This window comes from Chenopodium quinoa, unplaced genomic scaffold (genome assembly GCF_001683475.1).
Source record: "Chenopodium quinoa cultivar QQ74 unplaced genomic scaffold, ASM168347v1, whole genome shotgun sequence".
NCBI lineage: Eukaryota > Viridiplantae > Streptophyta > Magnoliopsida > Caryophyllales > Amaranthaceae > Chenopodium > Chenopodium quinoa.
Window position 1 is genome coordinate 98,533 of NW_018742272.1, and position 10,972 is coordinate 109,504.

General features: G+C 41.8%; 1 protein-coding gene across 1 annotated transcript; it reads left to right on the plus strand.

The window, feature by feature from the left end:
* The first annotated feature begins 4,003 nt into the window (after positions 1 to 4,003).
* On the plus strand, positions 4,004 to 6,087 carry LOC110684585. The gene is made up of 4 exons (XM_021861024.1): positions 4,004 to 4,544; positions 4,667 to 4,773; positions 4,863 to 5,530; positions 5,640 to 6,087. The coding sequence occupies exons 1-4, from the start codon at positions 4,004 to 4,006 to the stop codon at positions 6,085 to 6,087; spliced, it is 1,764 nt and encodes a 587-aa protein (XP_021716716.1).
* Positions 6,088 to 10,972: the final 4,885 nt, after the last annotated feature.

Genomic DNA, 10,972 nt, shown 5'->3' on the forward strand with positions numbered 1-10,972 from the left:
GTCCTTGTGCCGTTCCAGCTTTGTTAGTGCCAAAAAAGGATGGAACATGGAGGATGTGTATTGATAGTAGGGCGGTGAATAACATAACCATTAAGTATAGGTTTCCTATTCCTAGACTTGATGATATGTTAGATGAGTTGAGTGGAGCTCAAGTGTTTTCCAAGATAGATTTGAGGAGTGGATATCACCAAATTAGAATGAGGGAAGGTGATGAATGGAAAACAACCTTTAAAACTAAGCATGGTTTGTATGAGTGGCTTGTTATGCCATTTGGATTAACAAATGCTCCAAGCACCTTTATGAGACTTATGAACGAAATGTTGAGGCCATTTTTGGGGAAGTTTGTAGTTGTTTACTTAGATGACATTCTCATCTATAGTAAAAATGAGGAGGAGCACTTGAAACACTTGGAAGAGATTTTCAAAACCTTGAGAGAGCAACAATTGTATGGGAAGTTGGAGAAGTGCCATTTTTTGCTAACAGATATTGTTTTCCTTGGTTATATTGTTTCAGGTGAAGGAATTAAAGTTGATCCAAGCAAAGTGGAAGCCATTTCTTCATGGCCAATTCCAAAAACAGTCACGGAGGTTCGTTCATTTCATGGACTTACTTCGTTCTATAGGAGGTTTATTGAACATTTTAGCACCCTTATGGCTCCCATCACCGAATGTACAAAGAAGGGAAGCTTTCAATGGACTCCACAGGCTCAAAAGGCGTTTGAGTTGGTGAAAAAGAAGATGTGTGAAGCGCCGGTTCTAGCCCTTCCAGATTTCATGAAACCATTTGATGTTGAGTGTGATGCAAGTGGAAAAGGAATAGGGGTTGTCCTAATCCAAGAGAAGAAGCCAATTGCGTATTTTAGTGAGAAATTGAGCCAAGGCAAATTGAATTACTCCACTTATGACAAAGAATTCTATGCCATGGTTCGAGCTTTGGATCATTGGTCACATTATTTGAGGCCACAGCCTTTCATCTTACATTCGGATCATGAATCTTTAAGGTTCATTCATGGGCAAAAGAAGTTGAATGCAAGGCATGCTAAGTGGGTGGAATTCCTACAATCTTTCAACTTTGCAACCAAGTACAAGAAAGGCAAAACCAATATTGTGGCGGATGCATTATCAAGAAGGCATAATCTTCTTGGAATCATGGAAACTAAAATTCTTGGTTTCGAGGTCATGAAGGAATCATACAAAGATGATCTTGAACTCAAGGAAATCATGGAGTCTTGCAAGAATGGAGTCCACGGTTCATTTGTCATAATAGATGGTTTCCTTTTCAAAGGGAACAAACTTTGTGTTCCTAAAGGTGCAATTCGAGAGTTGTTGATCAAGGAAGCTCATGGAGGAGGACTTGCTGGTCATATGGGTATACAAAAGACCCTAGAAATCTTACAAAGTCATTTTTATTGGCCAAAAATGTTAGCTAATGTGCACCAAGTTTTGGCTAGGTGTTCTATTTGTCAAAGAGCCAAAATTACGTTTCATAAGGGAGAGTATAAGCCTTTTCCCATTCCCGAAAGACCTTGGGAAGATTTGAGTATGGTTTTCATAATGGCCTTGCCTAGAACAGCTCGTGGAAAAGATTCTATCATGGTGGTCGTTGATCGGTTTTCAAAGATGGCTCATTTCATAGCTTGTAAGAAGGTGGATGATGCGTTCAATGTGGCGCAACTTTTTTTTAAAGAAGTGGCTAGATTACATGGTTTGCCTAGAACCATAGTTTCGGATCGTGACACTAAGTTTGTGAGTCATTTTTGGAAGTCCTTGTGGAGGCTCGTGGGTACTAAGCTACTTTTCTCAACAAGCCATCATCCACAAACGGATGGTCAAACCGAAGTGGTGAACCGAATTCTTGGTTCTTTGCTTCGTGCCTTAGTGAATAAGGGAGGTAAAGATTGGGACTTAAAGTTAGCTCATGCAGAGTTTGCCTACAATAGAACTCCAAGCAAAACTACAAAGTATTCACCTTTTGAAGTTGTGTATAGTGTGAATCCTTATGTGCCGATTGATTACATTTCGCTTCCTAAAGATAAGTTCGTGCATGGGACAGCCAAGGAGCATATAGAATTCATGATTGATGTCCATAAAGAAGTTAGGAAGAACATAGAAAAGGCAAATGAGTCATACAAGAAGCAAGCTAACGAAAACTTGAGAAATATGAAGAAGTTCGAAGTGGGTGATCTTGTGTGGATATTCTTGCGCAATGAAAGGTTTCCTAAACAAAGGAAACACAAATTGATGCCTAGGGCAGAAGGACCTTTACAAATCATGGAAAAGATCAATGATAATGCTTACAAAGTGGACCTTGGAGGGCAATTCGAAGTTTCATCAACTTTCAACATGGGTGACTTGGCTCCTTATCTAGAAGATGATGAGTTGAGGGAAACTCCTTTCGAAGAAGGGGAGGATGATGCAAATCATGAAGAGTCCATTAGTCCAATCAAGCATGATCATCCTACAAGTCCAATTCACAAAGAAATCATTCTTGCTAAGTCATTTGAAGATCAAGTGTTAGATACTTTTTGTGCGCATGGACCGTTTCTTGCTAACCAAGGGTTTACTTGTTTACATTCTGGTTATGAATGTTAATGGGTTAATGGGCATCCTAGGCACGTTTTGAACAGCCTTAGGCATAGGAAAAGGCGTCCTTGAAGCAAGGAGAAACTTCATTGCAAATCATAAACATTTAGCATGAAGAAAGGCATGAATCAAGGGGAGGTTACTCCACGTTTTTTGCTGGTTCTTTATGCCTGTTTTTAAGCTTCTTTTCAGCAGTTTTTAAGAGGTTAATTAAGGGTGATTAAAGCCTAAAATCAGTTAAGAAAATCTGCTTAGCTTAGGCGTGATTCTAGGCTAGGTTTTAGCTTTCATGTTTAGTTACAATAAACACACGTTAAGCTTGTTTAATGCGTGTAGTTTAGTACTAGTTTGTTATGCCTAACTTATGCATACTTGTATTTATTGTTATGTTTGACTCCCCTTAGGGCTAATGAGCCCCTTTGATGGGCTATGATGCGACTCACTCCCCGTGATGCAAGTCTAAGCATGGAGAACTTCAAAGATTTGCTTATCATACATCAAGATAGCTTGTCCCTAAACATTGATTCAAGCCAAGCATTGCATGGACACTTTCTTGGATATCAAAGCAAAGCCACGGTTTGCTTAGTGGTTTTTCTTGGAGTCTAGTTCACTTTCTTGAACTTTCTTTACTTAGATTTTTGCTTACAAGTTTTTACCTTTCACTTGAAAGGGTTTTTCTTGGTTCAAGCATTAGGATCTTTAATCTTTATTTAGTTGCTTTTAAAATCAGTTAGTTAGCAAAATAAATCAGTTTAGGCGTGTGCTTGTGCTCCAAGGTGCTTGCTCTTCAAGCAAGTTAGAATTCTAGTTTAATTAGGATTGAATTAGGAACTTGTCCTAATCTTCCTAGGTAAACTAAGTCTATAAATAGGGCTGTAAAACACACAAATTATAATAGAGATTAATATTCAGATTTATTTCTTAAGTTGCATACTTGAGTTTTTGTTGATTGCGATCAATTGCTGTTTTGCTTGTTTTAGTTAAAACATTCGTTTGGATTGATTAATTAGGTGGATTCTTAATTGATTAATCTTAGTTTTTGTTTATTTCTTGGTGGATTTCCTGTATAGAATTAGACTTAAACATATCCCTTGTGTTTTGTTGATTTTCGGATCAATAATTCACGTCATCTTTTGTATCAGAGCCAGGCTACGCAGTTTCGGAAAAAATTAAACTTGGAATAATTGGCTGGGAATTTTTACGTGATTCTTTTTTCATTGAACTCTGAAAACGTCGTGATATCACCATATAAAATTTCATAATTTTTAATTGAGTAACGCGCTCTATACAGTCTCAAACGTTTGGTGTTTGTGCACTGATTTGCGGTTGGGAGTCCGGTTTTTGTGTTGCCTAGTTTTCCTTCAAGATTCGATCTTTTAATCAAGATTTTTGCATGAACTGACTTGGTTTGTGTAGGAATCATGAGTGACGAGGAGGTTCCACAGGTTCCAAGGGGATTAACCTTAGAACAGGCTCAAAATCTTAGAAGAGATAGGCGAATTGACGAGTTGGCAGCAAGGATGGATGAGATAATAAAAAGGCTTGATACTCGTGCTGGAGATTCTTCAAGGAAAGGGAATTCTAACCCTAATTCTGGTTCAAGTGAGGAAGAACAACCAAGGAGGAACCCAAGGAGGCCACGAAATAATTATTCCTCAAGTGATGAATCACCAAGGCCTAGGAGAAGTGATAGACCAAAGGATGATGATAGGAACCTTAGATTAGATCTTCCCGAATTCAATGGGAGTATGAATGAACCTGAAAAATACTTTGAGTGGATTAGAAGGGCCGAGACACTCTTTGATTACAAGGAGTATGATGAAAGGAAAAGATGCAAAGTGGCAGAATTAAAACTGACCGGTTATGCTAGTCTTTGGTATGATAATCTAAAGAAGAAGAGGCATAAAGAGGGGCGTGCAAGAATCTCAACTTGGGAACAACTTAAGAAGCACATGAAAAAAGGTTCGTACCTAGTGATTATATTCAAGATGTTTATCTTAAGATGCAACTTTTTAAACAAAATTCTATGACTGTTGAGAATTATATTGGTGAATTTGAAAAGTTATGCATGCTATGTGGCTTAGAAGAGATTGTTGAGCATAAGATTGCTAGATTTATTTCGGGGTTGAATGATAATACTGCTGAAAAAGTGGAATTGCAACAATATTGGTCCTTTGAGGATGTTTGCAAGGTAGCTTTGAAAGTTGAAAACAGATAAAGGGGAAGAAAGGGACGTACACTAAGCCCTTTGTAAAAGGTTTCACTAAACCTTTTGAGAAGAACAGCTTGGAGAAAAGTGGTTCTAGTTCGAACTACAAGGAGACTAAATCAAAATTTGAAGCTCCTAAAAAGCTTGTTGAAGATAGGAAGTGCTTCAAGTGTGGTAGTGTTGGTCACATTGCAACTAATTGTCCATCAAAAAGAGTAATGACTGCTCAAGAGTGGGAACAAGAACAAGCTAAGTGTGAGCAAGGTAGTGACTATGTAGAAAAGAACGAAGAGGAAAACTTTGAAGAAGAGGAGGGGCATATTGACGAAATTGATCCCGAGACTCATGGTCAAAGTTTGGTTCTAAGAAGGGCACTACACTCTAAAACCGTACCTATGGAAAACAATCAAAGGGAGAAAATCTTTCTTACAAGGTGCAAGGTAGAAGATAGGTTGTGTGACATGATCATAGACACGGGGAGTTGCACTAATGTGGTATCTACTACTTTGGTAGACAAATTGACGTGGCCAATTACTGAACATCCAAGCCCTTATAAGCGTCATTGGCTTAATAATTCGAGTGATGTTAAGGTAACTAAACAAGCCTTAATCTCCTTTTCAATTGGTAAATTTCATGATAAAGTTTTGTGTGATGTTTGTCCTATGGATGCTTGTCATATACTATTAGGCCGTCCTTGGCAATATGATAGATTTGTGAAGTTTGATGGAAGAACTAATGTGTATGTTGTGAGAAAAAGGACAAAAAGAGAGACCGGTTGCTTTAAAACCTTTGATAAGCAACAAGTCTTCTAATGTTACCTCTAATTCGAAGAATTCTTATTTGATTAGTGAGAGAGAATTAGAAAAAGAGATTTGCAGCAACAATTTGGTATATATACTTGTTTCTAATGAGATTCGAATTGATCAAGATAAACAAGCAAAGAGGTCGTATGAATTGGAATCTGTTTTAGAAGAATTCAAGGATGTCTTTCCTAAAGAATTACCTCCGGGACTACCTCCTATTCGTTGGATAGAGCATCAAATTGACTTGATTCCGGGAGCACCATTACCTAATAAGGCAGCCTATAGAAGTAATCCGGAAGAAAAAAAGGAGTTTGCTTATAATAGATCACCTACATATGCTACCAAACATAGTCCTTTTGAGGTAGTCTATGGAGTCAATCCAAAACTTCCAATTGATCTTGTTCCATTACCTAAGGGTGAGTTAATTCACAAAGATGCCGAGTCTAAGTTGAAGAGTATGCGAAATTACATGCTGAAGTTCGAACAAGAATAGAGAAAGTAAATGACATGTACAAAGCTAGAGCAAACAAGCATAGAAAGCAACAAAGTTACAATGTTGGAGACTTGGTATGGTTACATTTGAGAAAGAAAAGATTTCCAGGAAAACGCAAGAATAAGTTGATGCCTAGAAGTGAAGGTCCTTTCAAGATTATTGAGAAGATCAATGACAATGCTTATAAGTTAGAACTTCCGGGAGAATATGGAGTTAGTGCTACATTCAATGTTGGCGATTTGGCTAAGTATATTCCTGATGAAGAACTTCGAGATTTGAGGACAAATTCTTTCGAAGAAGAGGATGATGATGCAAGTCTAAGCATGGAGAACTTCGAAGATTTGCTTATCATGCATCAAGATAGCTTGTCCCTAAACATTGATTCAAGCCAAGCATTGCATGGACACTTTCTTGGATATCAAAGCAAAGCCACGGTTTGCTTAGTGGTTTTTCTTGGAGTCTAGTTCACTTTCTTGAACTTTCTTTACTTAGATTTTTGCTTACAAGTTTTTACCTTTCACTTGAAAGGGTTTTTCTTGGTTCAAGCATTAGGATATTTAATCTTTATTTAGTTGCTTTTAAAATCAGTTAGTTAGCAAAATAAATCAGTTTAGGCGTGTGCTTGTGCTCCAAGGTGCTTGCTCTTCAAGCAAGTTAGAATTCTAGTTTAATTAGAATTGAATTAGGAACTTGTCCTAATCTTCCTAGGTAAACTAAGTCTATAAATAGGGCTGTAAAACACACAAATTATAATAGAGATTAATATTCAGATTTATTTCTTAAGTTGCATACTTGAGTTTTTGTTGATTGCGATCAATTGTTGTTTTGCTTGTTTTAGTTAAAACATTCGTTTGGATTGATTAATTAGGTGGATTCTTAATTGATTAATCTTAGTTTTTGTTTAATTCGTGGTGGATATCCTGTATAGAATTAGACTTAAACATATACCTTGTTTATTGTTGATTTTCGGATCAATAATTCACATCACCCCGTAGGGCTATTGAGCCCCTTGGATGGGCGGTGATAGTTCTGACGCTCCTTAGAGCAGTTGAGCCCCTTGGATTGGCGATGATGTGTCTCACGCCCCTTAGTTCTTATGAGCCCCTTGGATGGGCGATGATGTGTCTAATGCCAATTAGGGCTAATGAGCCCCTTGGATGGGCGATGATGTGTCTCACGCCCCTTAGGGCTAATGGGCCCCTTGGATGGGTAATGATGTGTCTGACGCCCCTCAGGACTAATAAGCCCCATGGAAGGGCGATGATGTGTCTGACAACCTTAGGTTAATGAGCCCCTTCTAGATAAGAGATCATTGAAAATTTTAATGCATTCGGCCTACGGAAATTGCGAAAAAAGGCCTCTAACATGACGAAAATACCATTTTTATGACTACGGTCTCATTTTTAGGCGTATCTTGAAAAAGTACGTGCTCGGATCACCCCATTAATGAGCCCTTGGAATGGGCGATGATGTAATTGACACTTTTTAAGTACCTTCTTGTTGACAAGTGTCTGTGAAGAAACATGTAGACTTGTGTATTTGCAGAAACATTTATGAAGAAACAAATTGTTATGCCTAACTTATGTATACTTGTATTTATTGTTATGTTTGACGCCCCTAAGGGCTAAGGAGCCCCTTTGATGGGCTATGATGCGACTCACTCCCCTTAGGGCTGTTGAGCCCCTTGGATGGGCAATGATGTGTCTGACGCTCCTTAGAGCAGTTGAGCCCCTTGGATTGGCAATGATGTGTCTCACGTGATTTGGGTATTTTATACCCGGCCAGGTGGCCCAATTAGAAAGTGCCACGTGTCCTCCGTATAGGTGCTATTTGGACCTATGGAATGATGACACGTGGAGGGTGGACTCTTCTCCGTCCTACGTGGACTGAAGGTCCAGCAGGGACCATTCAGGTGGCGACACGTGTCACACAAAAAGTGCGTCAAAATCCTTTGGGCACAGTGACACGTGTCACTCAGGCATTGGCCTTAGGATGGCGGCCTTCTAAGGCCCAAATCTCGAGGGGCCGCAAAACGGCGTGACCTAATTTCTAGGTCACCAGATCCTAGGAAGGCACACTTTTCAAAAGGACCTTATAAATAGGGACATTATGTCATTTATGACAGAGAGATAATTTTTCACACGCAATACGAGACAATACGTCACTCATCTCACTTTACCTGAGCTTGGAATCCAAGCAGATAACTTTACTTCCGCACGTTTTATTTCCGAACGTTTGCTGACTTAATCTTCGGAGGTGGACCCCCAACCATCCAGAGGTCCGTTTGCTTTGCAGGTACAGGCGTCCTCAGTTTAATCCAGTTTCAGTGTTGTAACTCTCCCGAGGGACAAAAACCCCGAAACATTTGGCGCCGTCTGTGGGGAGAGTACCTCTGAAATGGCTTCACAAGAACATGTACCAAATCCGGAGGCCATTCGGCCTCCAAATGATGTACTGGTCCAAACGGACCATGACTCAGGTGACGACGCTGATGTCGAAACCTATGTGGATCCAAATGGATCCCTCATCTCTAAACGCATCCGCAGTAAGGAACGGCGAGAGCGTCCCCATGTTCAGGCAGGACCAAGCAAAACTGCTGGTCAGCCAAAGAAGCCCTCGGGGCGGCCGGTTGATTCTTCCCAGGCGGCAGGATCAACTCCCGTCACTCGGGATGAGCTAATGTCACTCCTGAGCAGCCTCAGGGGTGAAACAAGCAACTCGCCTCAAAGAAGTCGCCTACTCCAAGAAAGGAGCAGTCGGCCAAGAAGCCAGCCCAAGCTGGCAAACAGAAGTCGGTCAGGGACCGTCAGCCGACTCCTCATCCTACTCCTAAGGAGAAGGCCAGGCCCCAATTTGACCTTAATCGGCTCCGTTTCCAAGAAACGAGTGCAAGAAAACCCATCCGGCACATACAGCCGGATGGTAGTAAGAAAACGTTCTCTGACACTCGGCAATACATTGAGGAGAGGAGAACCCAACAATCAGAGTCGGCTTCAACGTCGACTTATCATGATAGCTTTCGGAATACCTCTGTGAGGTGTTCCCAGTCTGTACATGAGACCCCAGCAAGCAGCCAAAGGGTTCAGTCTAGGCCTCATGTGATTCAGTCCGCCCAGTACATGGCACAGCCATTGTACCAGGCGCCAGTTGTACCTTACATGCAACCTACCCTCTATGAAGGACATGCGGGATACGGCTATCAGCCGATGGACTGGCAGCTTAGGCTGCAACACCTTGGAGATCAACCCTCTGCTTTCTCTAGAGAAATAACTGAAGCCGTGCAGCCAGCTAAAGTTAAAAACGTTCTGGTTGGAGCCTATGACGGGACCTCCAACCTAGAGGACCACTTGTTGGCATACACCCACCTCATGTATTTACAGGGGTTGGATGATGCCGCATGGTGTCGTCGCTTTCCAGCCACCCTGAAGGGCATAGCCCAGCAGTGGTTTGGCAACCTGCCGGCTGGCTGCATAAATAGCTTCAAGACGCTTGCGTTCTTGTTTGCATCAAACTTCTTTATGAACATCCCTGCCAAAAAGACAAGTCTTGACTTGGGAAATGTACAGCAGGGAGATAGAGAAGGTTTGCGATCCTACGTCAAGCGGTTCAATCTGGTCCGAATCAAGATTCATGGGCTGTCTGATGAGGTCGCCTTCACAGACTTCTTTAAGGGTCTGAAGGACGGGTCTACTTTTAAGTACGAACTCGTCCGCAAACAAATCTTTACCCTACAAGGAGCCTTGCGAGAGGCGGAAGCCTACATACAGGCGACCGAACTCTGCTCCTCCAATAAGTAGTCGGAACATAAGAAGTCCGACCGGCAGAAAGAGAGTCGGCCTGCTCAGCCGGCTCCTAAGCCAGAAGAGAGCAAAAAGAAAAAGCAAGTCTGGGCCATTGATAACTCTGATCAACCGGCCCAGAAGAAGAAAAAAGAGTGGAAACCGTACGTCCCAAGGTACGAAAATTAAGGATCGGCTAACTCTTGAAAAGCCGACTACTATGAAAGGTTCCGCTGAAAATCGGAACAAGAACAAGCATTGCCATTTCCATGAGGATGTTGGCCATGACACGAACGACTGCTTTAGTCTCAAGCGGGAGCTCGACCATCTAGCCGACAAAGGACAACTGAAGTCCTATGTGAAGTCCAAAGTGACTTCAAAAGAAAATCCGGGGCAGTCCAAGAAAAAGACTCCCCAGCCTGCTGTGAGTGCCGAAACTGATGAAGAACCGGTGTACACCATAGCAGGCGGATTTTCCGGTGGTGGCCCGACCATTCGGGGTACCAAGGACCATCTAAGAAAGATGGTCAATTCTGTTGAGGAGGGGGATACAGCTAGCACATCCACCTTCCCTAAAGTTGTCATCACCGAAAAGGACAGAGGCAAAGTCCGTCGGCCGCATGATGACCCTGTTGTCATTGAGTGTAAAGTCGCCAACCAGCTGGTTGGCCGAATTCAGATTGACACAGGAAGTTACTCTGACCTCATCAGCCTCAAATGCTTGTCCAATCTCAAGTACAAACCAGATAGCATGATGGAGGTCACCCACACCTTAGTTGGGTTTGGGGGAGGACTTGTGCACCCAGTCGGACGAATTGACCTACCTGTCCACCTGGGAAGCAGGGGAGACGGTCGGCACATGACCATCCGTTTCCTAGTTGTTGAAGAGCTCACAGCTTACAACCTCATCTTTGGCCGACCCACTCTTAATGAGTGTAAGGCCGTCATCATCCCTGCTCTCATGCTACTCAAGTATGAGAAGGATGATGGAATAGTTGGTTCCCTTAATGGGGACCAAAAGACGGCTCGAGAGTGTTATCTCTCGGACGTCAAGCTTGTGGCCGCAGCATCCGGCCGGTGCAAGCAAATGATTGACCTCGACGATG